This window comes from Patiria miniata, unplaced genomic scaffold (genome assembly GCF_015706575.1).
Source record: "Patiria miniata isolate m_02_andy unplaced genomic scaffold, ASM1570657v1 HiC_scaffold_3, whole genome shotgun sequence".
NCBI lineage: Eukaryota > Metazoa > Echinodermata > Asteroidea > Valvatida > Asterinidae > Patiria > Patiria miniata.
The window spans coordinates 691413-708913 of NW_024037069.1; the positions used below are offsets into that span (position 1 = coordinate 691413).

General features: G+C 40.9%; 1 protein-coding gene and 1 long non-coding RNA gene across 2 annotated transcripts; both read left to right on the top strand.

The window, feature by feature from the left end:
- The first annotated feature begins 882 nt into the window (after window positions 1–882).
- LOC119737901 (mitochondrial potassium channel-like) lies at window positions 883–15797 on the top strand. The gene is made up of 2 exons (XM_038212548.1): window positions 883–1478; window positions 15152–15797. Exons 1-2 carry the CDS (start codon window positions 1212–1214, stop codon window positions 15677–15679), a joined length of 795 nt encoding a protein of 264 aa, XP_038068476.1. The 5' UTR covers window positions 883–1211; the 3' UTR covers window positions 15680–15797.
- LOC119737902 lies at window positions 9616–11192 on the top strand. Its single transcript, XR_005272414.1, has 2 exons — window positions 9616–9699; window positions 10979–11192. It is a non-coding gene; the product is annotated as an uncharacterized LOC119737902 (long non-coding RNA).
- Window positions 15798–17501: the final 1704 nt, after the last annotated feature.

The following is a 17501-nucleotide window of genomic DNA, read 5'->3' on the forward strand; positions in this document are numbered from 1 at the left end:
AAAACATGTTTAGCGTCCCCGCCCGCTTCCTTTTTAGAGGCCGCCTCTTTTTTTTTTTTTTTTTTTTTTTTTTTAAAGACAAAAATTTATAAATTTTAACGATCTCTGACGAAAGAAATCATATTTTTAGACTTTTATACCGTGTATAAAGCTGTGGAAATAGTCAATGAGTCCAAGTGGCGGCCATTTTGAAAAAAGCTGGTCACCATCTTGAAAAATAGCCCGGCCGCGTTGTCTTGAAAAATGAGTCGGGCGGTCATTTTGAAAAGAAGAAGAAAAAAAAAAAAAGGGCCTCCTCCTTCCTTTTTGTCAAAGAGGCAGGACGCTAAACATGTTTTTTTTTTTTTTTTTTGCCTAACAGAGCCGATATAGCGCAGCGTGATCATTTGCCGGGCCTGTGCGCCCACTTGCCGCGCCGGTTGACATGCCCACGTGCCGGGCAGGGCCCGATCCTCGCGGGCAGGGCGCGCCGGCCCAACGCGACGGCCACCGGATCGGATCGCCCTCTGTGCATCGAGTATGCCCGCGCCGCGCCCGGGACCGGTCCTGCCACAGATTTTTGCAACCTTTTCCGCTCCACGTATACATTTCCATTAAGTCGAGCTGTCTCAACGGTCGAGTTGTCCCGAGTCGAGTTGACTCAACGGTCGACTTGTCTCAACGGTCGACTTGTCTCAACGGTCGACTTGTCTCAACGGTCGACTTGTCTCAACGGTCGACTTGTCTCAACGGTCGACTTGTCTCAACGGTCGACTTGTCTCAACGGTCGACTTGTCTCAACGGTCGACTTGTCTCAACGGTCGACTTGTCTCAACGGTCGACTTGTCCCGAGTCGAGTTGTCTCAACGGTCGACTTGTCTGACATTCGGAATTAGTCTCATGTACCAACGTTGCTTCTTTCTCAAGAGAGTGCCATTCTACTCAACGACCCCACTCCTAACATCACATCCAACTACAAAAAAACCTTTTCCGGCTTGGCCCTGCATTCTATAGTTGCTCCAAATAAATGCTTTGTTTACGGAAATAGGTTTTGATTATGCACTCTGTTTTTAATGACCTCTGACTCCACGTATTGTTACACGTACACAGACTGCACAACACAACCTGCCAGAAAGGTGTGGTATTCCCCCCCAAAAAACCCTCGAAAACAAAGAGTAAAATTTGTCATTTTTAAGCCTATCAATCTCTAAGCATTCAGTGCTATCATTAGCATGGCGAGGCGGTTCGACTTTCAAAAGCTGACCGTGATTCGAAAACTGCGAACGATGTTGACGAGTTCGTCGGGCGCAGCGGGGAACTCGGTCAGTGGGCCGGGGAGGCCGGCGGCCGGTGGCGGTGCAGCACCGCCTGGTGAGGCAGCACCGACCGGTCTGCTGAGTAGGCAACGGAGTGACGGAATAGTGGTGTCTTTGCTGCGGTCTTTCGAGGATCTGGTGGGCATCGGAGAGGTCAAGAAGGCGCAGAGAAGAGTTACACAGGTTTACTGATTTTATTTGAATGATTCTTTTTCAAATCACAAAATTAATTATTTTCTTATTTTTGAAAAAATAATACGGAAAGTTTTCCATTCTAGGCCACCACTTTTTTCAATTAATTAACTTTCAAGCGCCAAAAAATTGTTCTTTTGAAATGTTAAAACCCTCACTCAATCAAATTTTTATGAAATTGCCCGATATATCCCGTGAGCAACCACAAATTAATTTGCAAGGTTTCATAACCATGACGTCATCAGACCGGAAGTTACTGTAGGGGGAAATCAACAATTATCATTTTATTTTTAATTTAAATCCATCATTATTATCCCTGTCTCATGGCTTTTTTTGGCCCAAAAATGACATCTGTTACACTTAAAATTGACCCTTTGTTTCCAAATACTGTGACGTCATTAAACCGGAAGTTGGGTGTTATTATTACATACACTTAAATTCCATATTTCCATGTTCCAAATACTGTGACGTCATTAAACCGGAAGTTGGGTGTTATTATTACATACACTTAAATTCCATATTTCCATGTGTTATTTTAACTAAAAGATAAACAAATGTTCTCCTTTCCCTTTTTTGACTGATGACGTCATCAAACCGGAAATAACTTGTATGAGTACATTATTTTGTCTAATGAAATCGTTGTCTACCCGACCACTCTGCGTTTGTAACAACAAACGCGAACCTCTAGTGTTAATATTGAATTGTGAACCTTCGCCCCTACTTTTTTCAAAATGGTGTCTTCCTCGATCTTGTCTTGCCTCAGGGGGTACAAGGTATCCCCTGAGTTGGTGGTAGGTGTGAGGTGGTAAAATATATTTGGTCGAAAACAGACCCCGCGAGCGCGAAGCGCGAAGCCCTTGTGGCGTGGGGTTCGGAAAAATGTTGCATTCTAGACGCTCTGTGGTGCAATATGAGGCATTTAAGGTCACTTTCTTCTTACTTTTTTGGGCAGCATATGTGAATAAAATATTGGTATAAATTATTGAATTTTTTTTCAAAAAATCCTACATAGGCCCCTATTTATTTGTGAAAATGTAGGCCTACCACCACCCTGACCACCAGGGAGTCAAGCACTTTTTGGATTTGTTTTTACAACCCTGGACAATTTGGTATAATTTGAAAGAGAATCACACTACAAAATCAATAACGTTTAAATTAGTTTCATATGCATGAGCTTGCGTTCTGGAGATATAATAGTTGAATTAAAAAAAATTCAATGAAATTGAAAACATTCTGAATTTTTAGTGTCAAAATATTATTATTTAACCTCTAAATTTTTCGAATCTACCAAAATGTTTAATATCATAAGAATCCTTATAAAATAAACAATATGTTGAATTTCGAATCAGCTTTTTATCACTCGTTACAGAAAAGTTATGACACCCCCCCCCCCCCAGTAGTAGGGATAGTGGGGGTACCAGATCAAAATGGAAAATCTGTGGCAAGCCTGAACACGTCGCTCTCGTTTCTCAAAAATCACACGTCGCTCTCGTTTCTCAAAATCCCCCAAGGCAAATTTTAAACAAAATCTGACGTCGGGTACCGGATCAAAAATCCCCCGATCCCAATTTTTAGAAAATAATCTGATCAAAATCCCCCGAGGCAAACGTCAGGTACCAGCCTTTACCCCTTTTTAATGATTCCCCGCCCCCTCCCCACCCCTTCTCTCTGCCAATATATCCCCCTCTCAATATCTCAGTCTCGAAATCAGGCCAGGCTCTTCATATTTACACAACACACAAGTTCGGTTTTACCTTGCAAAACAAGCAAACCATTTATTAATTTTTAACAGCGGCAGGGTCAAGGTCCATTACTGGGGGTAACATGGCGCACAACTGGATATTCTAACAAGCTCCCCGCGGGGAGCCACTTGATAATAGAGAATATTATAATTACTTATTTTTATGAGTCACTGTGTTTTATGTTTCGGTTCTGTAATTAATTCTGGCGTTTATGACATTTGTGCGGGTATAACATCGCTGTGTACTCTTGTCAATTACTCTACTGGGAATTTTCACTACAGTCAAGCTCTCATCGATTATGAAATAATTGATCGCACTCCAAAAAAAATGAAAAAAATAAAAATTATATTTTCTATAATAAAATGGAGAGTAATAATATGTTCAGACCGTCCGTCAAAGGATATTCTAAATGGAACAAAGCCACACTGCGTGATTACGTGCAGCGGTATAATATACCGCACAATGAAAATGTTTATCTTACTCGTAAAGTCTACATTGATGGGATAAAGAATTATGAAAGTAAATTTAAAAACTTTAGGAAAAAGAGACTAGATGAGCTCAAACAGATTGTAGACAAACACAATCTAAAATACGTACCGACGGGTTATAAAGGACGATTTTTGAAAAAAAGATTTAATCTCGACGATTAAAACATACAGACAACCCGAAGACTTTACAGAGTCAGCTTTTAGAGAAACGAGAAGGTTTAAAAATTACTACAGAAACTGGGAATTAAACCCCAGACTTTATAACCACGATTTAATCAAGTTTTTTGATTCGCACAAGGAAGAAATAGTAAATAAAATCAAGTCTGATTTGAGAGAGCTAAAGGGGCTTTCACACTAGACGAATTCCCCGGCAATTCCCCCGGAAATTGCCGGGGAATTTCGGTCGGTCTGTTCACACTACAAAAAAAACCGGGGAATTCCCGGGGAAAAGCTTTTCCCCGGGAATTTTTTACCCCTGCTCGGGAGTAGGGTTAAAGGAGAAATCCCCGGGGTTTTACGTATTTCCCGGGGAAAAGCAACTAGTGTGAACGTCGGCGGGTTTGAACTTACCCCCACCTTTTTTCCCCCTGTATCGATCGCATTTTGCGACACAATATCCAAGTGATCCGAACTTTTGGAAATAAATCGCAATGCAAACGGTGTTCAGTTTGTCGATCGGGCCGTCGCGTGACTGAAATACTCACAACTTCAGTTCGCAGCGCCTTGAAATGCAACTTCTATCCTCAAAAAACATAACCATTTTCCAGCAACGTTTGAACGAACATGTAGGCATTATCCATGATAATTTTCCAACTGAAAGACTCCCAACTAATTCGCGTACGCTGTGCCTGGAAAATCTCACCCACTTTTATCCTCCAAAACAGATAACTGTCATCCAACAACGTATGTGCATTTTCCATGAACATTTCTTTGATGCACGTGCTGAGCTGCAGTACTGCGTCACCAATGTGGATCACACCATTTACTGTAGGGGTGTACCATATTCTTCTTTTTTAAAGAATATTTACCAGCATTTCCAAAATTATACAAAATTCTATTTATGAAGTTCGAAACATTTCAATGTTAGAAAAGAAGCTCCTCAACATATCAATATAATTTTTGTTAAGAATTTATTCGAGAAACGATGTAAAACTTAAAAAAAGGGTATTAAAAGCACCCCTTTAGTTACGGTATCATTGGATGATCCGTCCATATGATGCAAGGCGAATTGCTGTATGTTTTCCGAAGAAAATTGCGATGGAAAAGTTGATTTTTTGACGTTGCAAAGATGTTGCTAAAAATAAAAATTTGATAAGATTGGTACTGAAAAGAGGCCTGTTTGTTTTTATGGCATGCTCCCGACAATGCATGCGGGAACATTTCATCGTACTTCGCCGGTGCGGCCCGGCTCGGAAGAGCGGGTTAATTGGCCGGGCGCCGGGCCTGCTCCGTGTCCGTCGGGGGGATAGGTAGGTAGCAATTCTCGAAGCGTATTTCTCAACGTCATCATCAACGAGAAACTGAACGTTTTCTCGAAATTAATAGCCGACTGTCCGCCTAAAACTTTTGCACAATTCCCGGGGTTTGATTGCGAGTGTGAAACGATCGTGCATATTCCCGGGAAATAGCGTCCCCGGGAGTTATCAAATGTGTCTAGTGTGAACGGTTGCTGGGGTATTGGTGGGGTTAAAAATCCCCGGGAAATTCCCGGGGATTTATTTCCCGGGGATTGGCTGTGCAGTGTGAAAAGGCCTTAAGAGGTTTAAAAGTAGAGCTTGTGATAAAAATAAGGTATCGAAAAATCAAACCGAACGATATCATCGAAACAATCGAAGCTATTCATTATAGCAAGCCGAAAGCCGTTTTAAATCAAAGTCAAATAAAACAGGTTTTAAAAGAAGAGATCGATGAGCTATTTAAAAAGGATGAACGGTATAAGAATCAAGGATCGGGTTGGGTAGTCGATACAATACTCGCGTTATACATCAACATCAACAGATATAATCCAGCGAGAGGTAGTTTTTACATAAACCTACCTGAACATCTTAAAATTAAACAGGCGATGATCAACGTACAAAACAAAGACGACGAGTGTTTGAGATGGTGTTTGATCTGCCTTGGGGTTATACACGGACAAAGTAAAAAATCAAATAAGAAATAATCCTAATTACAAAATCAACGAAAGCAGACCGTCGATTTACATCAAAGACGACGGACTCAAATTTAAAGGCGTTGACTTTCCGACACCGGTCGATCAGATACCCAAGATAGAAAGACAAAATAATTTATCGATAAACGTATACGGTTATGAGGGTGAGATATATCCATTATACGTGTCTAAAAACTACGGGTCACGAGAGATCAATCTGGTTTTGATTTCTAAAGGTGACAAGCATCACTATTGTTGGATAACATATTTTACGAGGTTGATGTACGACGTTACAAAACATAAATGTAAAGAAATATTTTTGTCGAAGACGTCTATATCATTTTACCAATCAAAAGAAATTAGACAGACATATCGCCGATTGTAAGGGTATAGATGCACTTCCATCAAAGATTGTATTTCCGACAGGTAAACCAAAATACATAGACGGGCAACCAGGCGAAAGAGACGTACCGATATTAGAATTTAAAAACTATAGGCACAAACAAAAAGCACCATTTGTCATTTATGCTGACTTTGAATCCATACTACAAACAACAACACCCACACAGACACTAACATCTAAACCTACTCACTCAGACAAAGAGACAAACACAAAAAAGATTAACGTTCACAAAGCAAGCGGTTATTCGCTAGTTGTCGTCCGATGCGACGGTAAAAATGTGGATCAAGAGACTTATAGAGGCAAAGACGCTGTATCAAAGTTTGTAAATAAAATGTTAAAAATACAAAGCGGCATAAATTGTCTATATGAAAAACCCCAACCCATGAAATTTAACGAGCGAGCTAAAGAACATCATGATAAAACAAACGCGTGTTGGATTTGCGAGAAACCAATTTATCCTAATTACTCGAGCAACTGTCAGTGCCAGAAACCCAGAGAACCCAAGACGATAAAACAAATGAAAGAATATCAGTACAAAAATAGTAGGGGATTTATCGAGTCTAAATGCCTCGAATGCAAAAAGAAGATTAATAAATTTAGAAAGGTGAGAGATCACTGCCACGTCACTGGTAAATATAGGGGTGCCGCACACGCTTATTGTAACCTCAAACTACAAATTAAACCCGGTTGTACACCGATACCAGTCTTTTTTTCACAATCTGCAAAATTACGACGCTCACTTGATCATGCAGAGTATTTCAGAGTACGATGACGAAAAGGAAATACAAGTGATCGCTAAAAATTCAGAAAAGTATATTTCGTTTTCGATAGGAAATCTACGATTTTTAGACTTTTTTTAGATTTTTATGGCATCATCGTTGATGGACCTCGAAATAGACCGGCTGCTATACGCGCATAGGCCCCACGGGCACTTCGCGAATATCGGTACAGCTGTGCTAATGTGTTTACAACCCAAATTCTCCATAAAAGGATCTAGGCCTATAGTTTCTTGCACCGGAAATCCTTCAAAATGGCATTTGAATAATTTGGTTTCACGCCGTGTCGTTATTATTTTTTATTTTCACGATGTCCTTGTAAGGCGCTTAATTTTCCAGGGGGCGAGTCGGTCAGGGGGCGAGTCGGCTAGGAGGCGAGTCGGTAAGGGGCGAGTCAGTAAGGGGCGAGTCGGCCAGGGGGCGAGTTGACCTGACAAGGCTCGGTGTTGTCGTGCTTTTACAAGTTCAAAGAAATTATTTAATCCACATCCCCTAAAAGTATTATTTATTTATGGCTTTCAGGATGGCCGCGCAACCGAAGTCCAGATACCATGTACGTGTGTTTGTATAGGTGCAGACCAGTGAGAAATGCCTCCACCTCAAAATAGATGGAAAATGCTCATTTCTCCAACTGCTGATCGAGACACATACATGTTAATCAAATTAAAGCTTGTTTACCCTCTCTTTCTATCTATTCCTTTGGGATGAACAGTGACTTAATTTGGGCTGACTTTTCACTAATATATCCCGCCACTCTATTGCAAATTAGAGTTACTTTGTGTCCAAATTCATCCCAAATTTTCCAGAAATACAAGTTCCACACCATTTCAGAGCTAGGGCCCTTCATTTCCACCAACCCTCAAATCGTGATTTGGCCGGCATAGGCCATTTTGGGCCTATTTTAATTACTGGTGTGCACCACAAAATACGGCCTAATGTAGTTTAAAATTTGGGCCGGAGCTCTCAAATGGCGGCTTCACGGCATATCCTGACGGGTACCATTGCCTTACCGTATGGAAGCTGTTTGACACGTATCAATGATTTTCTATACAGGCTTCTATACTACAATCGCGAAAATGATTGGGGGGCGCTGCCATTTTCCCGACCGGTCTCCCGTCCCCATCGCGCCCGTTGGCTGCGGGGGATGCGGAACGGGGCCCGGCTATTTCCACCCTATTTCCCATAATTCCCTTCCCCATTGAGCCAGCCGGCCGCGCCGGCCATCTTGCCTACGGGCCGGATAATTGACGTGCCACGTCGTATACGTTCGTTTATGAGCATGCAGCGTACGGGCCGGATAATTGACGTGCCACGTATACATGTACGTACGTTGTGAGGAATGTCAGACAAGTCGACCGTTGAGATAACTCGACTCGGGACAAGTCGACCGTTGAGACAAGTCGACCGTTGAGACAAGTCGACCGTTAAGACAACTCAGTCGGGACAACTTAATTGACCGTTGAGACAGTTAACGTGCACGGCACGTGCACGGTACGGCTAGTCTGGTTCCCAGACCAAAAGATTCCGACTATTCCTGATGAATCTTAGGTCAGGTAGCCTCCGGTAATACAATGTATTACAATTTACATCACGTGACTAAAACGGGAGGAATTCCTCCTTTTTCCGAAACTGTCCGAAGTTTGCCGAATTCATTTCGTCGACAATCGGATAGTGTCCGAGTATTTCCGAGTATAATATAGGTTTTATTAACTGCTAATTGCTTATTAAAAACTTTAAAAAATAAGTTGATAATTAAAATCCATTGTTTTTATTTAGAAAACTAAAAATTCAACGACGATTTTGCACTCGGATCGTATACGAAGGGCGAACTTTTTGCTGCGTCATGCACTAGTTTGAATTTGACGACCGTTACCGGCATTTTCCAAAACGCGGCGTGGTCTCAATTCGGCTCCGCCTGCTAACAGTGCTGTTTGGGTGTCCAACTTTGAAGATTCCAGGTTAAAATTAGTCAATTCTTTTTACAGAAGTATTAAACTGTATATCATAACTGCATGATATATGAAGCAAGTGATTTATTTTTAAAAAAAAATTATCGGAACATTAAAAGCTTTATGTGATAAAGCGAACTCGGAAACGAAGTCGAGCTTTGAAAAAGGGCTGTCAATGTCGTCATGTTTATTTTTAGCCACGGAGGCTGCCTGACCTACAATTTAGACGTGTAGACGTCGGGGGAAATTGTCAGGTCGGGGAACCAGACTACGGTACGGCCACGTGGTTGACCGGAGATGCGCGCACAGGCCCGGCAAAAACGAACGATGTGCATGCAAGGACAATCACGCTGCGCTATATCGGCTCTGCTCTATTATATGCAACAAAACAAAGTCACGTGTCATAACTCCCAAACGGTGATCAGCCGCCGTCTTTTAAAATCCCCGGTACTATCCCCAAAACTAGGCCCAAAATCATGCGAGGCGACTTGTCTCAACGGTCGACTTGTCTTTCTATTTATCGCACATACGGTCGAGTTGTCTCAACGGTCGAGTTGTCTCAACGGTCGACTTGTCCCGAGTCGAGTTGTCTCAACGGTCGACTTGTCTGACCCCCGTTGTGAGCATGCAGCGCATGCAACAGCACAGCATTGTTGACATGGTTGATGTATCTGTTCCTCCTTGCTCCAGTTTTCTCTTTGAACGGTAAGTCTCATTTATGATATGTATTTTTGTTTGAGAAAGTGGTATTCTTTCGAACGCCACTGGCATTGAGAAGCATTGTTGTTTGTGAAAAATGTGAGTTTGTAAGTGTCCAATGATGGCGTAGTCTGGTGGTAGTACGGGGAGGGTTGTACGGAGAGGGTTGTACGGGGGAGGCCTCGGCCCAAGTTTGGCCGTGTGTTTACTTCGTTTTCCTTGCTCCATGGCTAGGCTTTATGTGGCCAATTTACTGCATGCTGCATGACCTCCGCAACTACAGGCCTCACTTGGATCATGTACCCGAACATGTTTGTAGAACTTTGTCAACTTTTGATTTCACAATTCGGCTTTGTTGGTAGTTTATTTTTGGATTTTGCTTTAGTTTGTTTTAGTCCTAAGCCTAGGCCTACTACTACTACTCAGTACTAGCCACAAAAAAACTGCTGCATTTGTATATAGGCCATGAAATGTACATTCATTCCATACAAATGATGCAAACTAAATCTTTGTGGTAATCTTAGAACACGGCAAATCATACTAAAAACTTCCTTTCTCCGCAACTACAGGCCTCACTTGGAACATGTACCCGAACATGTTTGTAGAACTTTGTCAACTTTTGATTTCACAATTCGGCTTTGTTGGTAGTTTATTTTTGGATTTTGCTTTAGTTTGTTTTAGTCCTAAGCCTAGGCCTACTACTACTACTCAGTACTAGCCACAAAAAAACTGCTGCATTTGTATATAGGCCATGAAATGTACATTCATTCCATACAAATGATGCAAACTAAATCTTTGTGGTAATCTTAGAACACGGCAAATCATACTAAAAACTTCCTTTAAAGAAATGGCTTTCATACTCATAGGCAAAACAAAATTAATTTACTGCAAATCAAAGACCAATAACCAACTTAATAAAGAAACCTCAGGCCAAAAACCAAAAAATACAGGCAAAGACTAAAACCTGAAACCAACACAGTTAGAATAGTACATCTTAGAGAATACACTCTGGCAGAAAATCACATGACATGACAACAGACATGAACCCAAGCGGGATAAAGAGGAAACTAATACATTGATGACTGTTCAGTGTCTCTGCTGTTCTGCTGAGATAAAATCATATGTGTGTGGGGGGGGGGGGGGTTCACAAAAATACAACGTATAAGACATGTTTCATTGTTTGGCATGTTTGGTTAGTACTTCAGTAGTGCATTCTGCATAAATGGGTATTGCAAGTTTTCTTCACCTTAGTCGTTATTCATTTCTTTTTAACTCCTTTACACAGGACTCCCGATGACACCCACATCACATGACCAGCTTCAACCATGCTCCAAGCATGCTCCAGTGCCTGCTTCAACCAGTTCCTAAAGCAATAATCTCAACTCAAGACGAAGACACCTATTCTTTCAAGTTCAACTGCAAGATTCCTGCTTTTTCTCTTTACCCATTCAAAACACATTTTCCTTCTAGCCATAATGTTATTTTTAGAAGTCATGAAATAGTGCCAAAAAAATCACTCTTTTCTGCTGTTTGATGTCCATCCTTTTTTAAAATTATATCCTTGGCTTAGTTGTACCAAAGAATAATGATAGAATGATTACCCGATAATTACTGGCCAAGCAGACTGTGTCGATCCTGGCAAACTTATTTGATAACAAAACAATGTCTTTGATTACCAAATTACATAATCACTCTTAAAATTTCACAACAAAATACTCATGATCGCATACCCCTCCGTTTCTCATGAGTTTTCACCAACACTCATTAAAAAAATGTTGTCCTGTAACTTACAATGCCACTGTCATTATTTATGATTACAGCTTTTAACACAAAAAACTGCAATTGCACAATATCCTTTGGCCGTCTTGCTTGAAAGTCTTTCATGAAATGTTTGTGCCTATGGTAAACAAGCCTGGACCGCCGTCCCTTGCGAAAATTGCTCCTAAAACTGACTACACTTATATCCCCTGAGTTTTGTCGAAGTACTACCCTGTACAGTAATGAATGCAAATACATTATTACAAAAAAAATGTGTGTATACCTGATTTCATTTTCACAGTTTTGTAATAAATACATTTAACATGTGTTGCTTGACATAATAATGAAGTGCTCCAATATGTCCTTTCTTTTAGTGTTACTCTCTTCTGCAAATAAACGTGTTACGATACTTTGCTGTACAACCCCATCACCATAATAAAAACACCAACTGCTATAATGACATTAACTTCTACTTAATACATAAGAAACACCCCCTTCACCATAACAAATATAAATTGTTGTCCACTTCCCCGGAAATATAAGTGACCATTCACAGGTGTAACATAAATAGGCATGGGCGTCGCGTGGGGGGGGGGCACTCCCCCCCCCCCCCGGAAAAGCCAAAAAAAAGTCATAGTGGTGTAAATTTAATGGGTTGGGGGGAGCAAAATGTCTCTGCCCCCCTCTAAAACTGATAAATCGAGAATGTGTTGAGAAAAACAGGCATTTTGTGGGCAAAAATATGTTTTGCCCCCCTCTAGAAAAAATTCTGGCGACGCCCACACAGTACCCAACCCCCACCCCCACTGGCTGCCCCCTCCTCTCCTCTGTAGTGAGAACGATGGATACGACGTTGTATAGGCCAAGATCAAACCGCGGTTTATCTAAATTACCTAATTGTACAGTTGGTGTATACGTCCTTAATGGTTTGGCACCTTGAAAATTCAATGTTCAAATTGACTGGACAATATTCCTGCACAACATTATTTATGAGCTTTATATAATGAGACACCGCATGAGACAATCGGTCGGCAATGAATACTTAATTTCATTCAACTGTTGACAGCAAGTCCTTCCTAATCGGCGCGCAATTTAAAACATTAAACGGTATGAATCCCAGCACAAACATAAACCTCCACAATATCAGCGATTTCAATATCACCATCTCCCCTCTATAACAAAAACCATTTCTCCCCATCCCTGGAAATGTTTCTCCCCATCCCCGGAAATATTGGTGACATGGTCGACGGTTTTACGGAAATTGGGCGTTCCAACTAGCACCCTTCACCCTAGCTAGCCCCTTCCCCTATATTGACAATATGTCCTGGACCCTCGCACAATCTCCGCATAACGCGCAGGAAACGTTATGTACGCGCACGTTGAACGCAAATACAAATTAGGCGAGACTGATGGCGAGTCCAAATAGGCTCGCGCCTCGCGTGCAGCAGAGGGTATGATTCTTTTTTGACTTAACAGTTGTTTGGAGTTATTAGAGTTTAAATTATCGAGATTTCATTGTATACAGTAATTATTACGAAACAGTCAACTCTACCCATCTAGCGGGTGCCGCGCGAAGCGCGGCATCCCGCTAGTTTAACATAATTAGCCAAAAGAGCCATTGTTGTCCCGGCCCACCAGGCCTTGACTCAAAGCATAGCAATGCCTTTGGGCGTGAGCTAATAAAAAACTGTTTTCGTGTGTGTCTATATTTGTGGTTATTTCATGCACAAGCCTCGCCATTCAAACTGAACTGGTAAAGAATCTCTAGTTTTATAATTCTGATACGAAATGGTCAAATGGATGTCTCAGACCTTACACAATTATTTTAAAAGTCTTTGGAGAAAGGAAATTACTATAATAGACATACTGTATGTAAAACACATCCATAGAGGGATTTCTTTAAAATATTAAAGCGACTTTTTCAAGGAAACAAAATTGTTCCAGAAAACTGAACCTGTCTTACCCCTCGATAAATTTTCCAAGGAATGAGATTCTTTATGGGAAAAAAAATCAGTGTAGCAGTGTAGCATATTGTGGCCGTTTTTGTCATAATCAACATTTCATTCATTGCTTAATAATCGTCTTCACGATGGTAAAGACTGAGGATTTGGTAGTCATTGGCAAACATGATGACTGCAGTTTGAAGTTTAGAAGTTTGCCAATTTGGTGTGAGATAACTCCAAACTTGGTGTGACTAAAAGCTAGGAATATGTCAACTTATTATAATACTTTGAACTGCATTTCATCGTTTTATTAATTAGCATGTCAGAAGTTACGTTAATGATACATCTTCCTATTTTGTTTACCACCTTGCTATTCAAAAGTTCAATCGTCACGTTTCATTGAATCGCGAAGGTGCAGATGAAGCTAGCTGAATCAAGTTTGATTTCGTGCCGTGCACACGAGGTTAAGGGAAATCAGCACGGGCGAAACTCTACGCATGCGTGTATGAATTTGCATTTATGAATTCTTTGTGAACTGGTGTATTGCGCATGCGCGCGCGGCCGCTGGGCGGTGGCGCACCGTCACATATTGCTTGACTATCCTGCCAAACCAATGCCGGTGTTGCAATGTTGATTGACTGGCTATACCAACTAAACGGAACCTTATTAATAATTGAATGACATCGGCGTACGAACCCGGTACAGTACACACAAACAAGCTGCAAGCCGGACCAAGTCACAGATGTTTTCTTTTTGTATCTACCCTGATCCCGATTCAAGATCTAGCACATCATTTCTTCGAAAACATATTTCCCAAAAATACAAGTTCAAAGACCGGTTCAGAGCTGGGGCCCCTTCATTTCTACTGGAATGTTTAATTGGCCCAATGATCGGGGTAATAATAATACTGTAAGCGCCGTGATTTAGTTTACTAAAAAGGGCGTTCTTAAATGCCGATTATTATTATTATAATTATTATTATTATTGTTAAACCCCAAATCATGATTTGGCCGGCGAATAGGCAATTTTTGGTCTATTTTCTGGTCTGCCCCACCCGAGTTGAGTGGTCGGGCACAACCCTCCCGGTGACCACCACTCTCTGTTATTGTTCTGATGAATCTTTCTTTTTTTCTGGACATATATATCGGCCCTCATCTTAAGTGGTGCGTATTACTCTGACGTTATGATGACGTCATCGGTAGTCAAATTACAAGCAATTTTTGTTGAAAAAATGATGATATTCTTTCACCTATAACTCTTGAACTAAACGATCATTGTTTTCCAATTACCTTGTAATCAGATCATGCTCTCAGCTAGTGGATCAGGTACAACTGACCACAAGTAGGCTCTTATCAGTCTAAAACATCAGGTAATTCGCCTCAGGCACTACATGCTTCATTAGGCTTGAACCTCATCAGAAACTAATAAAATGCATTAGATTGGGCTCGGTTTTCTGTAATGAATCACAAGGTGAGGTGAAAATTGATGTGTTTGGCGGCTAGTAAATGGTGGCCTAGTGTGAAAAACTGTCCAACTATACAAGTAATGACCAAAACTTAACACCTACAAATTAGAGGGCTGAAATTTGCATCATGTATTGCACTTATTGACTTTTTAGCAGGGGATGTTTCGACAAAAGATAAAAGACAAAACCTTTGTATTTGGATGACCTTTGGATGACCTTTTGATTCCTTTTTCAATAAAAAGCCATGTCAAGTGGTGAGATTAATTTGAAAGTTTTCCTTCTACACCTTTAGGTTGAACAGCAATTTATGGAAGTCCGTGAAACACTCAAGAAATCCGCCCACAAGTTACACATTCATAACGATGAGCTGAGAGCAATACGTGCCAAGCTGGACCAAACAGCCCGAGATGACACCAAATTCTTAGAATATGTGGAAGAGGAGCACCTGGCCATCCAGAAGGAGAGGAAAATGGAGGAGAAACACTACTGGTTGGAGGACACGGAGAGAAACACGTTTGCAAAATTGTCGGCGGCTGTTAGAGAGAGCCACGAGAAACAACGATCGCAAGGGGAGAGGACCAAATATTTGGGGTTCATTTTTACTATCATCGGCCTGCTGGGGTACAAGGCCATGATCTGGAAGCTCCGGAAGGACATCCGGACCTCCATCGACGCAAAGTCGAGTCAAGAGGAGCAGACAGTTGAGGCGGTGAACAATGCTGAGCAGAAACTGGAGCAGAAAATGAGCACACTGTCCACTGTGGTCTCTGGAACCTTTGCGGTCCTGATATTGCCTATACTCTACAGTATATTCAAATGAAAGGCCTACTGCACACATTTCACGGTGACTTGTAGTCTAGAGCAATGCAAAAATACCAAATATTTTTCGCATCCAAAGAAATTTGCTTACAGGGAATGTTGAACAAGGTTGAGGTTTTATAATTCATGGCAACAAGCCGTGCTATGTAGCCATGTAGCACGGCCACGGTCCATACCGCACTCTGCGTTTTGCGATATTCCAAGAAGCGCACGCCATTCCGTACAAACCACGCACGTGTATTAGGATAAGCACTTTTGTGTACAGCGTGCGTTTCATCTTTATTGTGCGTCAAGTTTGCTTGAAGATAAATTCGTTATCACGCTCGCACTCGTGGAACACGGAAAATGTAGTGCGTCTGTGTCCCACGTATTCGGCCTCGTGGTATGTGGGACACAGACGCACTACATTATATTATTCCGTGTTCTACTTGCGCTCGCGGGATAACTAGTGTTGTGAAATTACACGGACTTTATTGCTCATCGATTATTGATTAATTGCTTATTGATTATTGGTAAAATATCCTCTGAATTACTTACACAGCGATGACTTGTGCGTGCGCGCTTTGAGCGCAGAGCACCTGCACAGACGATGCTCTATACGGACTGACAAGTTGTACAGTTCTTAAGACAGATCGTAAAAACATTAATGTTCATTTGTTGTTAATCTGTATCTTTCAGTTCTTGAAAAGTCTTGTTTATAGTTTTTAGGCTAAAAGGCACAGAGGCTATCAATGTTTAACCATTTTGAGACTCTAATTAACAGATTGTATTGTTTCTGAGGCTGGCAATGGGCCCTAGTCCTCCTTGACGAAATCGGGCCACTTGAACGAGAACCACTGAGTCCCGGATTGTCACCTGTGAAGAAAATATAAGTTGAACGGTTAGAGCGATAATTGAATTTAGGGAACATTTGAAATTCGTATTAGTTAATTAATGAAATAAACACTTCTTTCCTTGACATAGATTGATTTCCACAATCGATTGCTTACGTATTCACTATGTATATTGTACACGTATGTGACTTACCTCCTCTGCGTGCAGGAAACTTCTCAAACGAAGCGGGGGAGAGTGTTGTGAAATTACACAGACTTTATTGCTCATCGATTATTGATTAATTGCTTATTGATTATTGGTAAAATATCCTCTGAATTACTTACACAGCGATGACTTGTGCGTGCGCGCTTATCGTAAATATTATTATTAGAATGTTTGGTTCTTTATTCCGTTGTAAACACTTTGTTAAATAAGTACAGTTTACAAGACAGGAGTTAGTGGAGTTGTTGTTCTGATTCTGAACCGGTCGGACCTGTGTCCGAGCGACAGTAATAACATAGTTGAAACGTACATGATTGTTTCTCTAAGTCTCCGCGTTTTTCACGGTATACGTAACGTAGAACTCACCACACTAATAATATGTGGTTTGAATTTAACTCTTACATCTTATACCGAGCATGTATAATCATGTTCCAATTTGTCATGTTTGGGTTAATTTCAAAGTTTCATTCATAAAATTCTTTTATTTTTGTATTTCACTAATTTGCCGTCTAGTATGTAATATTGTATTGCATTTATTAACTGTGGTGTAGTATTTTGCCATTGTCCTGTTTCTAGCAGGCATAATAAATGAGAATAATCATTTCTTTCATTAACTAGGCTGTGAAGAAAGAACTGTAATTATGGTGCAAGTAAGCTTTAACTACAAATTGAGTTTGTATTCTCATAATACTCTGCCTATTGAATTCAACAGGGTGCAGATTTTACAGTTAGATGTGAAAATGATCAAACCAGCTTTGTTACTGAGTGTTAATGTTTTCAAACGGTCA